The 21,712-nt window shown below is 38.3% G+C and overlaps 1 protein-coding gene across 1 annotated transcript in view; it reads right to left on the bottom strand.

Annotated features, from left to right (window-relative positions):
• Positions 1–2,289: 2,289 nt before the first annotated feature.
• OSGIN2 (oxidative stress induced growth inhibitor family member 2) overlaps positions 2,290–21,712 on the bottom strand; it is a 30,348-nt gene continuing 10,925 nt past the window's right edge. The window contains exons 3-6 of the mRNA XM_068983683.1: positions 14,332–14,468; positions 13,575–13,766; positions 9,943–10,034; positions 2,290–4,264 (exon numbers count right to left, since the gene is read on the bottom strand). Coding sequence (XP_068839784.1) covers positions 3,232–4,264; positions 9,943–10,034; positions 13,575–13,766; positions 14,332–14,468 — 1,454 coding nt within the window. The 3' untranslated portion in view covers positions 2,290–3,231. The remainder of the gene's footprint in view (positions 4,265–9,942; positions 10,035–13,574; positions 13,767–14,331; positions 14,469–21,712) is intronic.

A 21,712-nucleotide genomic window follows, 5' to 3' on the forward strand; every position in this document is an offset into this window, starting at 1 on the left:
GTTTCAGCAGATATCACATGCCTTCAGTGTGAAGAACTTCCTTTAGCATTTCTTTTTGTGCATATTTCCTGGTGTCATCTTTTTTGTTTTCATTATGGAATTTTAGCTTGACATTTTACTTCAGCATTTTAAAGACATTGTTCTACTGTATTCTTGATTATGTTGTCCTGGTTAAGTTGTTCGTTCTTTCCATTGTTCAGTTATGTGTCAAAATCTGATTGCTTTTTAAAACATTTCATTTTTTTTAGCAATTGATTGTTGTCTTAATATGTATTGCTTGCAGTTTGAGTTTCTTGGGTGCATGGGTTGCTTTCTATTCTTTAAATCAAGTCTGTAAAATTTTTAACCTTTATTTCCCCACATATATTTTCCTGTTCCAGTCACTCTTGCTTTCCTCCGGATCCAACTATACATGTTAGACCACTTGTTATTTAGCTCATATGTCAGTTTTTTAAAATTCAAATATTCTTGTTTGAACAGTTCCAATTAAACTTCACATTCATTGATCTTTATTCCTATAGTGGTTTGTATATTTTTATGCCCATGTCGTAAATCTTTAAGAATGTATTTTTAAGCTGTAGAATATATGAGGTTTTTATGTTATTCTCAGACTCACTCACTTAAGAATTAAATATTCTTTAATATTTTGAAATCTATGTAGTAGCTTTTAAAGTTTCTGCTATTTGCAATGTCTGTGTCAACTCTGGATCTATTTTGATGACTTGTTTTTTCCCTCTGCTTATGGTCACGTCTTCTTGTCTTCACACCTAATTTTTATTGCACATTGTACACTGCAGATGCTGTAATGCCGCTGAGGACCTGGATTTTGTTGTCTTTAAAGACTGTCAGGTTCTGTGGCAGCAGTTACTTAACTTACTGGCACATTTATTGTGATCTTTTTGAGGACTGATTTTAGGGTAATGCAGATTTATAGTAACTGTATTTCCAAGACTTGGCCAGTTTGGGGTCTCAAGTGAATGGCCTTTATTTTACTTTTACCAAAGTAAAGTTGTGAGAAGTTCACATACTCAGACTGCTTAAAACAGAGAACTGCAACTAAATCCTATTTTTATTGTATTATTTCCAAAACTCCAAAGAGATTCTGCTTTTCAATGATTCTTCAAGAGCTAGACTTTTCAGGGATGAAGGAGATGCCCTTATCACAGTATGACTAGTCAAAATATTTAGTGCTTTCCTCCCTCCCTGAATAAGTAGTTGGTACTGATGGATAATCACAGATTTAAAATAATGGGACAGAAATTGATCAAGAGTATATTACAACAGAGAAAACACTTTGATGTTACTTGCAACACAGGGCAGCTAGGTCTGAGGGAGAAATTAGAAATGGGAGGTTACTAAAAATGGAATTATTAACCAGGTTTATTAGGGCCCTGCTGAAGTTTTATTTTCCATGAAGTCTTTTTTTTTTTTTGGTGAATGTTCTCGTTGTAAAAATGCTATTGAATGGGTAAAAGGGACTCCTCCTGCCAGAGGAGTCTGGCAGGCTACAGTCCATGTGGTTGCAAAAGAGTTGGCACAACTTGGCAACTCAACAACAAGAAACCATCTTCATAACAAACTCATTTTCAATTTAGAAGCAGCATCAAGAAAAGCATCCCATCAACTCCTTCAGAGCTCAAAAGCACAAACAAGAAAGTGCTCAATCAAGTGTACCAAAGGATGTCATACCATATTAATAGGTGTGAAATTAATTTGAAAAAGTTATCATGATAAAAACTGGTACATCAGTTCCAAAATCAAGCTAATCAGACATGACATTATCAAGAGAATAAGAATTCATCCAAAACAACTAGTTGTAGATGTCTATTCCAAACAATATTTTAAGGTGAATTAATAATTTTTAATAAATTCTAAATAATAATAAATCTATAAGCACACGGACAGATAAATACTGACTTCTAGTCCATTATACCAAAAAAATAGAAATAGACTTTCAATAAACACATTCCAGGTTAAATAAATTTAACCAAAAAGAAAAAAGAGAGAGAGAGAAAGACCGGGAAATTCAATTTGCCAAAGAGAACTTTGTAACACTTCTTTGTCTAACACAAAATGTCTGGAGATTTGTATGAAAATACAGACATTAAGCACACCTAGGTATAAACCAAGACAGGACACACACTTCAATAAATAACCACAGGATTAAATGCTATGTCATCTCCAACAAAGAATTTCAAAGTAACCATCTTGAGAACAGGAAAAGCAGATTTTAACCTTCTTTATTTTAAACTTTAATAATTCTGATAAAAATAATTCTGGTAATACTCAAAAAGTACTGCAATATTAAAAGTACTTAACAACGAAACATTTTAAGTTTCAGTGACAGATTAACTCAGTGAACACAGAAATAACTAGTTGCATTCAAAATTTATTGAACTGCAAATTCGTTTAAGGGTTAAGCTAGTTAACTAGAGAATATAGCTCCAGAAACTACCTCGGCAAGTTCCTGAATATACGCCAACATTATTAAATGGTTTATTTGAAGCTGGGAATATGAATTGCCTGTTAAGGTTTCAACAATAAAAAAATTTAAATCCCATCATGTTTGTCAATAAATTAGACTTATACAATTGATAATCTCAAAATAAATAAAACCTGAGATGATTATGCCCTCTATTTCCACCCACCCTCAGCATATATACATTTATATCCCATTTTCTGTTAGACCAATGTGTATCACACTTTAATAAGCACACATATTTGAGGATCTCATTAAGATGCCATTTCTGATTCAATAAGTCTGCTATGCAGCCTGAGAGGCTCCCTTTCTAACAAGCCACAAATGGAGCTGGTGCCGTCTCTGATCCGTCCTTTGACCAGCACAGTAACTCAAGATATAAAGTGAGGGAGAGCTCTGGCCATCTAATGACTGCGGTTTTATAGATTCAATGCTGTTATATTTTGGAATCAAACATAAATAATCAACAGTGATCACAAAAAAGTAAGTCTTAGAAGAAAAGAATGTTTCCGTTAAGTGAGAACTTAAAGTATATCAGATTGGCAGTGCTTCTATTTGTCTGACAATTGACACCTTTGATACATTACAATGTAATCAGGACAAAAATTCTAGTTAACTTTAAAAAATAGTTACTATCGCTTGAGGCTCTCCTAGTTAATTCAAGTTCAGAAAATTCAAGCCAGTACACTGTAAAATCTCTATTAAAAATCTTTAATGGTAAAGTGTCCACATAAATTACTTGTAAACCTGCTCTACACTATGGCATCTCCTCCTCCTCTTTCAACAAATAAATGCTTTTTTTTCTTCTGTCTTATAGCTAAACAGCGTGTAACACCCAGTGCCCCTCCCTTTAAAAATCGAACAAAATTGTCTCCAACCAATGGACCCAATGCAAAAAGGTTGGCTTCTTTAACACACTCATAGGTATACGCGTCTATTTCCACAGGATTACCCTTACATGTGATTGGCAGGCTTGAGTTATGGCCCAGGTAACACCCTTGCTCCTTCAAAAAAGACAGATTGGGATGAGAACCTATCAACACTACTGCTGCAGAGAGCTTAAATATTTTCTTCAGTCCAGAGATACTCTGAAGAATGCATTTCATGTCCGACTTAAAGGCAAGCACATGGTGCTCAGGAAAACTAGTATAATCAGATGAAAGATTTGAGTCTGAAGAATATGACTGAGTACACATCATATGATAGACTTTATGGTATTCTGGGTAAAGCTTTTTGGGAAGCTGCTTGAAAATTAAGTCTGGATCAGTTACTCGTCTGCGAAATACATGAATCACAGGGACATTATTGTTGTAAGCACACAGTACTGCATCAGCTGCAGTAAGCCCAGAACCTACAATTAACACTGGGTCCACTTTGCCACGCAACTTTCCTTTGCTTACAGCAGCTCCAAATTCAGGCATTGAATGAAACACAAAAGGAAAATCTTCCCCTTCGATTTCCAGACGGCCAGGAGAGTCTAATGTTCCAGTTGCCAGAGCTACATTTTCAGCAAAGAGACAGAAGGGAATATGAGAACCATCTCCTACTCGCTGATAACCCCTGATTTCCCAGTTTCTCTTGGCAAATTTTGACTTCTCTATCTGTAAATGCTGTGTTGAGATATTTCGGCCTTGACCATCATTATCAACTTGATCTCTGTAGAGTCTTGATACAGAGGTAATGTAAGTATTCTCTCTGAAATTCTTCTGAAGACCCATGACTTTGACATAGTGTTTATAGTAGCGAGCTATTTCCTCTGGCATAACTCGATCCCCTTTTAGGTTCCTATGAAAAGAAAAGGAAAAACATTCTTTGAGGATAATACTTTTAGTTTCCATGATTACTACTTCTCCATCTAGTCAACTATTATATCTTTTCATTCCTCTGGACTGTCTAAGCTAAAACTAACTCTTACCCTGACACTTCACAAAGAAAGCAAGCCTCTCCTTTTCTTTAAAAACGTTAATAAACTAGGGGCTGTCCCTGGTGGTCCAGTGGATAGGAATCTGCCTCCTGATGCAGGGGACGTGGGTTTGATCCCTGGTCCAGGAAGATTCCACATGGCATGGAGCAGCTGAGAGCATGTGCCACAACTGCTGAGACCACACTCCAGAGCCCATGAACCACAGCTACTGAGCCCAGGTACTACAACTGCTGAAGCCTGTGCTCCACAGCAAGAGAAGCCACCACAACGCGCAGCTGACGCACTGCAACTCAGAGCAGCCCCCTTGCTCACGGCACTAGAGAAAGCCTGCGTGCAGCAAAGACAATTAAAAATAAATTTTTAAAATGCTAATAAATTATTTTTATCAATGGAGTAAGTCCCATGAGGGTAGAAACTGTATTAAAGCATCTTTGTTTCCCCAATGTCTATCTTAAGTATCTGTTCAGATTAGCTGTCTTTGTCAATAAACTTCTATTAAATAAATGGATTAAACTGTGGCTAACTGAAAATTAGACTGTTTTACTCTATCTCACAATTGTAATCTAAATAATTCAACCTACTGTTATACTATCAGTCCATATTCTATATAACTGCAGACTCAATTAGATTATAACCACTGAGATATTACAGGTCTGACTGTAATATATATACTTCTTAAAGATAATATCTAGACACAATTTTTAATAAGCTGCTTTTCATTTTCATAATGACCAAAACTAATACAGATCTGTCTTTGGCTGAACAAAATCATCCTACATTTAAACAGATTACATTTCTCTCTGTATTTTCCTACTCATTTACTATTATTCACCTAGTTGTGTCCAATTCTCTGAGGCACCATGGACTGCAGCACGCCAGGCCTCCCTGTCCCTCACCATCTCCCTGAGTTTTCCCAGGTTCATGTCCATTGCATCGGTGATGCCATGAAGCCATCTCATCCTCTGACACCCTCTTCTCCTTCTGCCCTCAATCTTTCCCAGCATCAGGGACTTTTTCAAAGATTTGGCTGTTTGCATTAGATGACCACAATACTGGAGCTTCAGCTTCAGCATCAGTCCTTCCAACGAGTATTCAGGGTTGATTTCCCTTAAGATTGACTGGTTTGATCTCCATGTCTCCATACTGTCCTAGAGACACTCAGGAAGTCTTCTCCAGCACCACAGTTTGAAAGCATCAATTCTTTGGCATTCTGCCTTTCTTATGGTCTAGCTCTCACAACCACACGTGACCACTGGGAAGACCAGAGTCTTGACTATACGCACCTTTGTTGGCAGAATAATGTCTCTGGTTTTCAACGCATCATCTAGGTTTGTCATAGCTTTCCTGCCAAGAAGCAACTGTCTTCTGATTTCATGGCTGCAGTCACCATCTGCAGTGATTTTAGAGCCCAAGAAGAGGAAATCTGTCACTACTTCCACCTTTTCCCCTTCTGAAGTGATGGGGCTGGATGCCATGATCTTAGTTTCCATAATATTTAGTTTTAAGCCAGCTTCTTCACTCCTCCTTCACCCTCATCAAGAGGCTCTTTAGTTCCTCTTCACTTTCTGCCTTTAGAGTGCTATCGTCTGCATATCCGAGGTTGCTGATGTTTCTCCCTTGATTCCAGCTTGTGACTCATCCAGCCCGGCATCTCTCATGATGTGCTCAGTGCTCAATCTTGAACCAATCAGTTGTTTGATGCAGGATTCTAACTGTTGCTTCTTGACCCCATACAGGTTTCTCAGGAGACAGTAAGATAGTCAGGTATTCCCATCTCTTTAAGAGCTTTCCACAGCTTGTTATGATCCACACAGTCAAATACTTTAGGGTAGTGGATGAAACAGAGGTAGATGTTTTTCTGCAATTTCCTTGCTTTTTTTTAAAATTATCCAGTGAATGTTGGCAATTCGATCTCTGGTTCTTCTTTTTCTAAACCCAGCTTGGACATCTGGATGTTCTTGGTTCACATAATGATGAAGCCCAGCATACAAGATTTTAAGTGTGACCTTACTAGCAAGTAAGTCAAGTCAAGGCTATGGTTTTTCCAGTAGTCATGTATGGATGTGAGAGCTGGACTATAAAGAAAGCTGAGCGCCAAAGAATTGATGCTTTTGAACTGTGGTGTTGGAGAAGACTCTTGAGAGTCCTTTGGACTGCAAGGAGATCCAACCAGTCCATCCTAAAGGAAATCAGTCCTGAATATTCATTGGAAGGGCTGATGTTGAAGCTGAAACTCCAACACTGTGGCCACCTGATGTGACAAGCTGACTCATTTGAAAAGATCCTGATGCTGGGAAAGACTGAGAGCAGGGGGAGAAGGGGATGACAGAGGATGAGATGGTTGAATGGACATGAGTTTGAGGAAACTCTGAGAGTTGGTGATGGACAGAGAGGCCTGGTGTGCTGCGATCTATGGGGTCACAAAGAGTCGGACATGACTGAGCGACTGAACTGAACTTACTAGCATGAGAGATGAGTGCATAGTACTACCCTTCTTGGTAACTGCAATGAGGATTGACCTTTTCCAGCCTGTGGTCACGGCTGGGTCTTTGAGATTTGCTGACATATTGAATGCTATACCTTGATGGCATCATCCTTTAGGGTTTTTAATAGCTCTACTGAAATTCTGGGATTCCGTGGTGGCTCAGACAGTAAAGCGTCTGCCCACAATGTGGGAGACCCGGTTTGAGCCCTGGGTCGGGAAGATCCCCTGGAGAAGGAAATGGCAATCCCCATTCCAGTACTCTTGCCTAGAAAATTCCATGGATGGAGGAGCCTGGTGGGCTACAGTCCATGGGGTCACAAAGAGTAGGACATGACTGCGCAACTCTTTCACTTCACTGAAATTCTTTGACATCCTTCCTACTCATAAGGAGATCTATAAATATAATCTGCTCTTTATTAAAAAAAGCACATTAATATATCTCTTATTTTCCACTTGAACTGTAAAGCAATGGGCATTAGTATCCTTAAACAGTGCCCTATATGCAGAGTACATCATGAGAAACGCTGGACTGGAAGAAACACAAGCAGGAATCAAGACTGCCGGGAGAAATATCAATAACCTCAGATATGCAGATGACACCACCCTTATGGGAGAAAGTGAAGAGGAACTAAAAAGCCTCTTGATGAAAGTGAAAGAGAAGAGCGAAAAAGTTGGCTTAAAGCTCAACTTTCAGAAAACGAAGATCATGGCATCTGGTCCCATCACTTCATGGGAAATAGATGGAGAAACAGTGGAAACAGTGTCAGACTTTATTTTTGGGGGCTCCAAAATCACTGGGGATGGTGACTGCAGCCATGAAATTAAAAGACGCTTACTCCTTGGAAGAGAAGTTATGACCAACCTAGATAGTATATTCAAAAGCAGAGACATTACTTTGCTGACTAAGGTCCGTCTAGTCAAGGCTATGGTTTTTCCAGTGGTCATGTATGGATGTGACAGTTGGACTGTGAAGAAGGCTGAGCACCAAAGAATTGATGCTTTTGAACTGTGGTGTTGGAGAAGACTCTTGAGAGTCCCTTGGACTGCAAGGAGATCCAACCAGTCCATTCTGAAGGAGATCAACCCTGGGATTTCTTTGGAAGGAATGATGCTAAAGCTGAAACTCCAGTACTTTGGCCACCTCATGTGAAGAGTTGACTCATTGGAAAAGACTCTGATGCTGGGAGGGACTAGGGGCAGGAGGAGAAGGGGACAACCGAGGATGAGATGGCTGGATGGCATCACAGACTCAATGGACGTGAGTCTGAGTGAACTCCGGGAGATGGTGATGAACAGGGAGGCCTGGCGTGCTGCGATTCATGGGGTCACAAAGAGTCGGACACGACTGAGTGACTGAACTGAACTGAACTAAGCAGAAAAAACACCAAATTAGGGAATTCCCTGGTAGTCCAGTGGTCAGGATTCTGCACTTCCACTGCCAAGAGCTTGGGTTCAATCCCTGGTTGGAAAACTAAGATCCCACAAGCCATGTGGTGGGGCCAAAAACCAAATCACAACCCACCAATTCATTTCACACAATTCACTGTAACTTGTAACTGGAATAAGTGAAATGTAATAACTATAATAATTAAGATTTAGAATGTATTAACTCAATTTTTACAGAAATCCTAAATAATAATTATAATAATTATTAACTCAATTTTGCAAACTAGGAAATTGATAGCTAGTGAAGTGATAGCTGTTTTAAGTTATCTGACCAGTGTCACAACATTAGAAGCTATACAATCAGAATTCAAACTCTGCAATCAATCTTGAGAAGTCTAAGACTCTTCTCAACACTATGCAAGTGCATGAACTAAAGCTAATATTTATCACAAGAGTCATTTTCATACATTACTTAAACACAACATGCTCAACTTAGAAGGATGAACACTTCTGGTACATAAGTCATAAAGCTTTTCCTTGTTTACCTGCATCATAAAGGGGAAAATATGTTGAGCAATTTCACTTTTTTATGAAAATCAAGAATTTATACAATTTGCCTGATTTTGCAATTTTACATTTCAAACTTATACAATAAAACTTTGGTTAAAAAAAAATCCCAAAGTTATATCTGAAAGGTTTAATTTCAATTACCCATGCTGGTCTAAATTTACTCTTCTCAAATTAAGGAAAACTACTGTAGATTAACACGGTTTTTATCTAGCAGGAAGTCAAGCATTTGAACATTACAGCCCTATTTCAGAGGTTTTGTTTAACTTCCTGTTTTAATTTATTGTTTCTCTGAGTGGTCAGAGTAGATTCTCTGTATTGGTGATTCGTATCTGTAGGAATGAAAATGACTTGAAAATGATAAGGCTTTTCATAATTTCTTTCTTTCAACTTTGAATTCTTTCTCCCAAATAAATACAAAATAAACCTGTATTCTTTCAAGTTGAGATTTGCATAATTTCTATTCTCATACTTCACTATTCTTATTAAGTATTTACTTCTATAGCCAAGTAGATGATCACATCATAGAATCTACTTTATTCCATCATTCTAAATTATTCATTATGTATACTCTGGTTTTCCTTCAGATTGTATAAGTCTTTTACCTTTTTAAATTATTCATTATATATACTCTTCTACTCAGAAAAGTCAAATACTTTAGGTATCTGAAATATGCACTAGATGAAGTGATCCATTTATAAAAATAAGTACATGCATACTTTAGGAATGTATACATGAGATATGTATACATGAAGATATACATATTCACTTATAAAAATAAGTTATACAAATCCATTCTTAAAAATAAGTAAACAAGTCAAGGATATGTAGGTGGACAAGAAAATAACTAAACAGAGAGTAGTTTAACAGTAGAGAGAGATAAAATTGTGGTAACAATCTGTAGACAAACCCATACTTCTGTGTACTTCGTGTTATAGAATCTCTAAATAGAACTAGCTCATAACCACTACGACAAGGAGGTTTTATTTGAAAGATACAAACATCAATATTATTCATCTAAGACAGAGTCGCAACTATTTTGAAATTTGCTGATAGATTCTTTCCCACTATATATCAAAATTTTAATAGTTTGATCTTTACCTTCGTTTGCTAGATACCCAATCCTTAAATTTAAGTCCAGGTAGCTCCATCCAATTTCCAAAGCTGATTGTCAACATTGAGCCTTCCATATTCTATTTGAATAAAAAATGTATAAGCAAAAAATACATTTTATCAGTAACATGGTCTTCTTTTTTTTAAAACCAAACCCATCGCATTTACTCTAAGTCTGGATAAGGAGAGCTCAAAGAAGTCCTAAATGGTCTGTAAATTACCTCTTGAAATTTATTCCAATTAACCTTCAAATACTTTCAACATTTGGTAGTGTCTATACTCCTTTCATACAGTTATACATTTATAAATCAGACTTACAACATTACCTGATGCCTACACAATGGTGATAGCTTTGGCCTATAAAACATAATTAGATGCAGAATATAGTGTCAGAGGAGCAAATCAGTTATTTTCACACTTTAAATAAAAGGTAAAAAGTTAATTCCTAACACTTTAAGAAACCAGGGAAATAAGCAAGTGGTTCCATCTGATTAAGAACAGACTCACTGCTGAAGCTAAAGCTGCCTTTAAGGAAGTGAGCCCTTTGGCGCTTGCCCTACAGCTTCTACTTTGCTCAGCACAAAGTAAGAAAAGCCCAAAGGCCAAAACTCCTGGGAGCCAGCGTGAGGAACCCCGCCCATGGCAAAGGTCATGAGGAAGGAGGCTTGACATTACACAAAGGTGGGATCAAGCCTCAGGGGTCCCCCTGGAGGTTCTCAAACATCTACCCCCAAAACCAGAGTCTGCCTACCTTACTGCATTATGCTTTCACGTACACTTCTGACATTACGGGGGGCTATACCCCACCACCTCTCTCTGAAAAGCAGCTAACTTAGGACTCCAGTTAATAAATCTCCTGGGCGTGACAAGAGTGTTTCAGTCCAAAAACTCCTCTGGTGGCTCTCTAGCCTGCCTGACAGGATTACCTGGCCACATGTGATTGTTTACAGCCTCCCAACTGTGAGAGGCACGAGATGCTTTAAACTTTCTAAAAACAGATTCTTTTGAGAAGTTAGAAAATTATTAGTATAGTACTAGTGAGTTAGTTAGAAATTATGTTGGTGAAGGGTTTCATTGCTGAGTTAATGATTGCCACCAGGCCTCCATATCCTTAGGCACCTGGGAGTATGCTAATCGATGTAATTAGAATGTAGAAAAAGAAATATAGTAGTTTTGATGTTAGCAATACTAGACTTTTGAGTTAATGAGTTTTCTCTGTTATAGATCACTGTACTCCTCTTTCTTTATTATAAATCACTGTGTCCTTGCTATGTAAGAATGTAACTTTAAGTAGATCTTAAGGGGAAACAAGTTTTCTGATCGATTAACCTTTATCAATAGAAAGAAAGGTGGGGCCATAAAATGTTAATCAGTCTCCAGACCAAAAGATATTGTGAACAAATGTAAGACCCTTGTAAGAACAAAGATATGCTGAGAACACTGTCTTTAGATAAGGGTTGGAGCAGCTGACCCTGCGTGACTCTGTTTCTTACATTTATCCCTATGTACAACTAAAAGTATAAAAGTGGACCTGGAAAATAAAGAAACAGACCAGTTCCTGGAAAGACTGGTTTCCCTCGTGTCATTCTTTCTCGTTCTCCTTTTCTGGCTGAATTCCCATCTGGAGCGTGGAGGCTCGCCAAGCCTACTAATTTTGCCGGGGCTTCTAAGATGTGAACAGGGAGGCACTTTGTGTCTCCGCTCCTTCGGGAGACCAGGAAGACGCCTGTGGCCTACGTAGGTGGTGCAAACTCCTTGTCTTGGAGTTTTATTGGTTTTCCGTGTAAACCAAATTATTCAGCCTCTTTTCTCCACTAATTTTCCTACTACACTATTCTTTCCTAATCTCTCTTTATATTTCTAATTAAATAGATCTTTCCTAGATGCCAACTCCATCCCCACTTCGAATTCCCTGGATCCACCGGGGCTGGACCCCGGCACAAAACCATCTCTCCCAATGACCTCAATGATCTCTTTCAGCCAACTCTTTTAAATTGTGTTTTTTTTTTTCTCTAATCTGAATCCTTCTTTCCCTGTTTCTATACAGCCCAGTATTGGGAATGGGAGTCATTATTATTACTATTGGCTAACATTTATGGAGCACTTATAAATATAAGCACTAAGGCTTACGGTCTTACTATTTGTGATGGTACAAAATCACCACAGGAAGACAATGCATAAGGCTGCCACTGCTTTGAAGCAGGCTGGGCCTGATACTAGGATGAGAACCAAGTTTCAGGCATATTTCACGTTACCACTGATTCAAATACGTTTCTAGTAATCACGGCTTATCCATACTTTAACTTTCTGATATGTAAGTGGGAGAAAAGAAAAGATGAATTACTGCCTGCAGCACATTTTTCTAAGGAAAAAACAAGTACAATAAAAACTTGGGAGTTTATAGAAGGTAGCCTAAAACTTAAAAACTGAATCATGGATGTTTCAATAAATGCAGTTTTGTTAAGAATGCTACTTATTAACAAAGCAAACATAAACATGTAAGCTAAAAGGCACAGATATTTTGATAGTTGCAATCCATTACCATAAAGGTAATTAAGATTTTAAAAAGTTAGTGATATATTTCACCTACAAATATTCCAAAACAGTTGTTTGATAAATGTAAACCTTCAGTCGTATAACATTGCACTAATACAGGAACGTCCAACTGAAATCTATACCAAGATTTGATATTAAATGTTAAAATTCCCATGAAGTCTGTATTTTACAACACAGCAAATATTAAGCATTTATTTGTACAACAAATGAGTACTTACCATAAGCTAGACACTATACTAACTTCTGAGAACACAGGAGTAAAAAATAATTATTAGTTGCTGCCTGCTAATGAAACAGGCTGGCTCTTTGTGTCAGTCAGTTTTGTGGTTTAACTTCTGCTATGGACTGAATTGTATCATCCCCCCAAATCCATGTGCTGAAATCCTAACCCCAGATGTGACAGTTTTTGGAGATGGGGCTTTTGGAAGGTAATTAGGGCTAGATGAGGTCATGGGGCTGATGCCCTCATAACAGGATCAGTGACTTTACAAGAGTTTACCCTCTCTTTGCCGCATGAGGACATGCAAGAAAGCAGCTTTCCCCAAGTAGGAAGAGGAGCCCTCACTACAGGCTCAGTCATCTGGCACCGCGGTCCTGAATCTTCCAACCTTCAGACTGTGAGTGTGTTTTTAAGCCACTCTATGGTATTTTTGTTTCAGCAGCCCAAGCAGACAACTACAATTTTTTTCTTTTACATTTTTTCATTTAAGCTCTTGAAAATGTAGGGAAATAATAGGTAGTAGTATGAAATACTGTGTGAGACTTTGTAAACTCTACAGTAAGTAAACAAACGTTTTTTTTTACTATCCCCAACATTCTTGAAATATTCTCTATATAATTCTTAGAGAAACACTTCTTCTAAGATACCATCAGTAATCAAATTTGACTTAATTTCTACTAGCAATTAACTTGGATTTAACTGAACACATTAAAATTCTCAGATAAAGATGTGGTAATCATCATATATAACATTATATCATAATGTTTAAGAATCAAAACAGTCTTATCAAGACGTCATACAAAATAACTCACATTCACTAAAATGCTAGGAAAGATATACTCACATGCCAAGCTCCACCAGGTGGACCTTTACCAAGAACTAAGTGAGGGATATAATGATGCTGTTCTAATTTCCAATGCAGAACGGATGGATAATCATACCCAAAGTCAGCATCTGGATGAAGAAGTGTGTCAAAAAGTACTGCAACTGGATTGGACGATCGGCCCTCGAGGCCCTCAGACAAATATTCTAAGTCCTAAAGAAGTTAAAAAAAAAAAAAAAAAGACATAAAGAAAAAAGGCAGAGTTTGGAAAAAACAAACAAACTCCAGCTAACATAATAGTGAAAACCATTACTCTAATCCAGCATTTTACAGACAGCATGCAACAAAGCACTGATGTTCCTTAGAGATCTTAATAGATTCTCAGGTCAAATAAACATGGGAAATGGTTGGTTTCAAAAAGCTAATCAGATCGTTTTACTATAAAATTTGAAGATGGCTTGAATATGGCAGTATGCCTTAATATATCTACCCTGACACTTTAATAATAAAAAGCAGCATTTCTAAAACTTATCTGAGCATAAAGCACCTATTAAAAACTCCATCAGGGTCTAATTTGGGAAATTCTGCTCTAATTAATTCAGAAAAATAAATGGAAGTTAACTCAGCAAAATATATTTACAAATCTAAAATTAAAATTTTAGAGAGTGTTATTTAAAAGGAAAAGTTTTCAGCTAAGAAATATAATGCTCATGTACCAGAAAATTAGCCTTGTCTCAGTATAAAAAACTGAAAAGGACAGACATGTAAACAATAATACCTGATCAACAATGGAAAGATGTCTTGCTTCCTCTAATTTACTATGTAAGATTGTATTTGGATGGATTGCTTCTGATGATAAATACGGTCTGTAGCCTGACAGCATGTAAGAAAGGCAGATTCCTGAGGGTCCATTTCCTATTTTTAAAACAGTGGAGAGGGGTGTATCATTAATCTTAACACTCAAATTCTTTGGCTTTTCCATTTCACAGGTGGCTTTTCTCCTCCATCAATTCTTCCTTCCCTGAATTCTTAAAACCAAGTATTTGCAAGAGAAGACTTTTACTTTCTCTCCTGTTTTCTTCAGGGAATCTCACCTACTCAAAACTTCAACTCGCTATGCTTGCTAACTTCAAAATCAGACTCCTAGGCTGACTTCTTACTATCAAAACACATCCCATACTTCCATATGCCAGTTTTTCACTCCACCTGACTGAACGACTAATAACCGTGTTCAAAAGCAAATTCATGACTCCCTCCATTGTTGGGGCCCTCTCCTTTAAACCTCATTCCTCCTCGAAGTATTATACTTACTAGCAAAATCCTGAGTTAATTAGATTATAGTTCTAAACCTCTTTTGTCACCTTTATCCATTCAGCTGTTATAGCTATTCTCATTCATATACTCTCACTCAGAAGACAAAAATCTCTTCTTGTTCAAGAGTCACCTACTCCAAATCATTTCACAGTTTACATGCAAATGACTTTCTGAAACACAGTCTTCACTGTATTAACCAACCTGTTCTAAAGCCCGTCACTGTCTGTTTCAGACTATCAAGAGCTCTCCACATTCTGCTCTCACCCGTCTTCTAAGGCCCACCTCCTAACAACTTCCCTCCTGTATTTGTATCTCCTTTACCTAAAACAACACTGGAAACTGGCTTTTGTTGTTGAGCCCTGTGAATACTTTGATTTCTATGGTTCCTTTAGTCTAGATTGCCACTTCTCTATTATCTCCATGGGGTCACAAAGAGTTCGACACGACTGAGCGACTGAACTGACTGACTAACTGACCAAAAATTTAATCCACCTGGGACAACTTTTAGCCATCAGGGAAAATTCTGATCCTTGCCTAATATTTTGCCCCAAATAAAATAAACTCAAAAATGTACATATGAAAAGTAAAATCATGATATCAGAAAAGAGAAATATTTCTACATATAATGCTCTAGTAGGAAGCCTTTCAGTATGACACAAACCTCAAAAGAAAGGAAAATATAAATAATTTTACTTCACAAAAACTTTTAAAATTACAAATACTGAGGAAAAGAGCTAATTTCCTTGAATGAAACGAAAGACAAAACTAAAAAAGTAAAATCATAATACCAACAGAACAGAAAAAGCATTTGACAAAATCCAATACCTATGCTCAAACTACCAAACAACTGCACTCATCTCACATGCTAGTAAAGTAATGCTCAAAATTCTCCAAGCCAGGCTTCAGCAGTACGTGAACCATGAACTTCCAAATGTTCAAGCTGGTTTTAGAAAAGGCAGAGGAACCAGAGATCAAATTGCCAACATCCACTGGATCATCGAAAAAGCAAGAGAGTTCCAGAAAAACATCTATTTCTGCTTTATTGACTATGCCAAAGCCTTTGACTGTGTGGATCATAATAAACTGTGGAAAATTCTGAAAGAGATGGGAATACTAGACCAACTGACCTGCCTCTTGAGAAACCTATATGCAGGTCAGGACACAAAAGTTATGACTGGACATGGAACAACAGACTGGTTCCAAATAGGAAAAGGAGTATGTCAAGGCTGTGTACTGTCACCCTGCTTATTTAACTTATATGCAGAGTACACCATGAGAAATGCTGGGCTGGAAGAAGCACAAGCTGGAATCAAGACTGCTGGGAGAAATATCAATAACCTCAGATATGCAGATGACACCACCCTTATGGCAGAGAGTGAAGAAGAACTAAAGAGCCTCTTGAAGAAAGTGACAGAGGAAAGTGAAAAAGTTGGCTTAAAGCTGACCATTCAGAAAACTAAGATCATGGCAAAGAGATGGGGAAACAGTGGAAACAGTGTCAGACTTTATTTTTCAGGGCTCCAAAATCACTGCAGATGGTGACTGCAGCCATGAAATTAAAAGACGCTTACTCCTTGGAAGGAAGTTATGACCAACCTAGACAGCATATTAAAAAGCAGAGACATTACTTTGCCAAAAAAGGTCCATGTAGTCAAGGCTATGGTTTTTCCAGTGGTCATGTACGGATGTGGAAGTTGAACTATAAAGAAAGCTGAGCGCCGAAGAATTGATGCTTTTGAACTGTGGTGTTGGAGAAGACTCTTGAGAGTCCCTTGGACTGCAAGGAGATCCTAAAGGAGACCAGTCCTGGATGTTCATTGGAAGGTCTGATGTTGAAGTTGAAACTCTAATACTTTGGCCACCTGATGAGAAGAGCTGACTCATTTGTTTTTTTTTTTATTTTATTTTATTTATTTATTTATTTTTTTCTTTTTTTTTTTTATTAAATTTTAAAATCTTTAATTCTTACATGTGTTCTCATTTGAAAAGACCCTGATGCTAGGAAAGATTACGGGCAGGAGAAGGGGATGACAGAGGATGAGATGGTTGGATGGCATCACCGACTCGATGGACATGAGTTTGGGTGGACTCCAGGAGTTGGTGATGGACATGGAGGCCTGGCGTGCTGCGGTTCATGGGGTTGCAAAGAGACGGACACAAATGAGCGACTGAAATGAATATTCATGTAAAAACTTTCAACAAGCAACAAAGGGGAACTTAACTTGTTAAAGAGTTATCAACAAAAATCCAATAACTAACATGATACTTAATGATGAGAATTTAGGGGTTTTTTCCCCCTAAAAGATCAAGGCAAGCATGTCTTTTCTCATCATTCCTACTCAACACATACCATAAAGGAAATCCTAGCTAATGCATTAAGACCAGAAAAGGAAATTAAAGGTACACAGACTGGGAAGGAAGAAACAAAACTGTCTTTGTTTGTAAATGCTAAAGGAAATCCTAGCTAATGCATTAAGGCCAGAAAAGGAAATTAAAGGTACACAGACTGGGAAGGAAGAAACAAAACTGTCTTTGTTTGTAAATGCTGTAGTTATGCAGAAAGTCCAAAAGAATTCACCAAAAAACTCCTGGAAGTAACAAGCTTACAGTAAGGTTGAATGATACAGTCAGTCAGTCAGTCACGTCAGTCGCTCAGTCGTGTCTGACTCTTTGTGACCCCATGAACCGCAGCACACCAGGCCTCTCTGTCCATCACCAACTCCCAGAGCTTGCTCAAATTCATGTCCATTAAGTGGGTAATGCCATCCAACCATCTCATTTTCTGTCATCCCCTTCTCCTCTTGCTGTCAATCCTTCCTGGCATCGGAGTCTTTTCTAATGAGTCAGCTCTTTGCGTCAGGTTGCCAAAGTATTAAAGCTTCAGCTTCAGCATCAGTCCTCCCAATGAATATTCAGCATTGATTTCCTTTAGGATTAACCGGTTTGATTTAGGTCATACCTGAATGGCCTAGTGGTTTTCCCTACGTTCTTCAAATTAAGTCTGAATTTTGCAATAAGGAGTATATGATCTGAACCACAGTCAACTCCCAGTTTTGTTTTTGCTGACGATATAGAGCTTCTCCATCTTCAGCTAAAAGAACATAATCAATCTGATTTTGATATTGACCTTCCGGTGATGTACTCATCTCCTGTGTTGTTGGACGTCAGACCTAATATAAAACACTAAATTATAAAACTTTTGGAAGATAACGTAGGAGAAAATTTAGGTGACCTTGGTTTTGGTAATGAGTTTTTAGATGTTTAAGACCAAAAGCAAGATCTATGAAAGAAAAAACTGATATGCAGTACTTCATTAAAGTTTAAAATTTCTGCTCTGCCAAGTCACTGAGACAATGAAAAGACAGGCCACAAACTGGGAGAAAATATTTACAAAGCATATATGTGATAAAGCATTTGTCTTCCAACAACATAAGAGACAACTATACACGTGGACATCACCAGAGTCAATATCGAAATCAGATTGATTATATTCTTTGCAGCCAAAGATGGAGATGCTCTATACAGTCAGCAAAAAAGAGACTGAGAGCTGACTGTAGCTCAGATCATGAATTGCTTATTGCCAAATTCAGACTTAAATTGAAGAAAGTAGGGAAAACCATTAGACCATTCAGGTATGACCTAAATCAAATCCCTTATGATTATACAATGGAAGTAAGATGTATTTAAGGGATTAGATATGATAGACAGAGTGCCTGATTAACTACGGAAAAACTGTGGAGCTGACTGTGGCTCAGATCATGAACTCCTTACTGCCAAATTCAGACTTAAATTGAAGAAAGTAGGGAAAACCACTAGGCCATTCAGTTCAGTTCAGTTCAGTCACTCAGTAGTGTCCAACTCTTTCCCAACCCATGAATTGCAGCACGCCAGGCCTCCCTGTCCATCACCAACTCCTGGAGTTCACTCAAACTCACGTCCATCGAGTCAGTGATGCCATCCAGCCATCTCATCCTCTGTCATCCCCTTCTCCTCCTGCCCGCAATCCCTCCCAGCATCAGAGTCTTTTCCAATGAGTCAACTCTTTGCATGAGGTGGCCAAAGTACTGGAGTTTCAGCTTTAGCATCAGTCCTTCCAAAGAACAGGTATGACCTAAATCAAATCCCTTATGATTATACAGTGGAAATGACAAATAGATTTAATGGATTAAATTTGATAGACAGAGTGCCTTAAGAACTATGGAGAGAGGTTTGTAATGTTGTACAGGAGGTGTTGATCAAACCATTCCCAAGAAAAAGAGATGCAAAAAGACAAAACGGGTGTCTGAGGAGGCCTCACACACAGCTGAGCAACAAAGAGAACCAAAAGGCAAGGGAGAAAAGGGAAGATATACCCATCTGAAAGCAGAGTTCCAAAGGACAGCAAGGAGAGATAAAAAAGCCTTCCTCAGTGATCAGTGCCAAGAAACAGAGGGAAACAATACAATGTGAAAGACTAGAGATCCCTTCAAGAAAATTAGAGATACCAAGGGAACATTTCATGTAAAGATGGGGACAAAAAAAGGACAGAAACGGCATAGACCTAACAGAAGCAGAAGATATTAAGAAGAGGTGGCAAGAATACACAGAAGAACTGTACAAAAAAGAGCTTCATGACCCAGATAACCACAATGGTGTGATCACTCATCTAGAGCCAGACATCCTGGAATGGGAAGACAAGTGGGCTTTAGAAAGCATTACTACAAACAAAGCTAGTAGAGGTGATGGAACTTCAGCTGAGCTATTTAAAATTCTAAAAGATGATGCTGTTGAAGTGCTGCACTCAATATGCCAGCAAATTTGGAAAACTCAGCAGTGGCCACAGGACTGGAAAAGGTCAGTTTTCATTCCAATCCCAAAGAAGAGGAATGCCAGATAATGTTCAAATTACCACAAAATTATACTCATTTCACATGCTAGCAAGGTAATGTTCAAAATTCTTTAAGCTAGGCTTAAACAGTACGTGAACAGAGAACTTGTGATATACAAGCTGGATTTTAAAAAGGCAGAGGAAAGAGATCAAACTGCCAACATCTGTTGGATCATAAAAAAGCAAGGGAATTCCAGAAAAAAACACCTACTTCTTTTCTTGATTACACTAAAGCCTCTGACTGCATGGATCACAACAAACTGTGGAAAATTCTTAAAGAAATGGGAATACCAGACCACCTAATCTGCCTCCTGTGAAACCTGTATGTAGGTGAAAAAGCAATAGTCAGAACCAGACATGGAACAAAGGACTGCTTCCAAATTGGGAAAGGAGTACATCAAGGCTGTCTATTGTCATGCTGCTTATTTAACTTATATAGAGAGCACATCATGCAAAAACACCAGGCAGGATGAAGCTCAAGTGGCAATCAATACTGCCGGGAGAAATTATTAATAACTTCAGATATGCAGATGACACCACTAATGGCAGAAAGCAAAGAGGAACTAAAGAGCCTCCTGATGAAGGTGAAAGAGGAGAGTAAAAACCTGGCTTAAAACTCAACATTCAAAGAAACTAAGATCATGGCATCTGGTCCCATCACTTCATGGCAAAGAGACTGGGGGAAAAAATGGAAACAGTTATGGACTTATTTTCTTGGGCTCCAAAATCACTGTGGAAGTTGACTGCAGCCATGAAATGAAAAGATGGTTGCTTCTTGAAAGAAAAGCTATGACCAACATAGACAGCATATTAAAAAGCAGAGACATCATTTTGCCAACAAAGGTCGATATAGCCATAGTTATGGTTTTTCCAGTAGTCATGTATGGATGTGAGGGTTGGACCATATAGAAGGCTGAATGCCAAAGAATTGATGCTTTCAAACCGTGGTGTTGGAAAAGACTCTAGAATTCCTTGGACTGCAAGGAGATCAAACCAGTCAATCCTAAAGGAAACCAACCCTGAATATTCATTGAAAGAACTGATCCTGAAGCTGAAGCTCCAATAACTTTGGCCACCTAATGCAAAGAACTGACTCATTTGAAAAGACCCTGATGCTGGGAAAGATTGAAGGCGGGAAGAAAAGGGAACAACACAGGATGAGATGGTTGGATGGCATCACTGACTCAATGGACTTGAGTTTGAGTAAACTCCGGGAGTTGGTGATGGACAGGGAGGCCGGGCATACTGTGGTCCATGGGGTCGCAAAGAGTCGGACAGGACTGAACAACTGAACTGAACTGAGTATCTGAGACAAAGAATCAAAAAGAAGTAACACTCAAAAGACTACACAAAAAGAATACAAACAAGCACTTCACAGAGAAATATACACACAAGCAGAATGCACCTCAAGTCCTAAAGATTTTCCATTCTTAACACCAAGAACCTGAGTAGGTTATGTTACAGAGAAAAAGGACTTTGTAAATGTGATTAAAGGACGGACCATGAGCTGGGGTAGAGTACCCTGGATTATCCAAGTGTGCCCAAACCAATCACACAAGTTCTTAGAAACAGAGACTCTTTCCCACCTGTGGTGAGGAGGAACTGTAACTATGAAAGGTTCGAAGAAAAACAGCACTGCTAGCTTTGAAGATGTAGAAGCGGTTCAGGAACCAAAGGCATACCAGTAGCCTCTAGAAACTGGAAAAGCAAGGACACATTCTGTCTACCCTAGAGCCTCCAAAAGGAATGCAGCCCAGCTGATGCCTTGATTTTAGTCCAGTGAGAGCAGTGTTGGACTTCCATTCTATAGAACAGTCAGATAACACATGTATGTTATAAAAGCCACCAGGTTTGTGGTAATGTGTTAACAAGAGAAAACCAATTACTATAGTAAGGAAATTAGCCCATTATGGTGGTAGTGCCAGCAACAATGGCCCTATATACATGAGGTTAAGCCACTCTTTGGCTTGCTAAGGCA

This window comes from Capricornis sumatraensis, chromosome 11 (assembly GCF_032405125.1).
Source record: "Capricornis sumatraensis isolate serow.1 chromosome 11, serow.2, whole genome shotgun sequence".
Classification (NCBI taxonomy): Eukaryota; Metazoa; Chordata; class Mammalia; order Artiodactyla; family Bovidae; genus Capricornis; species Capricornis sumatraensis.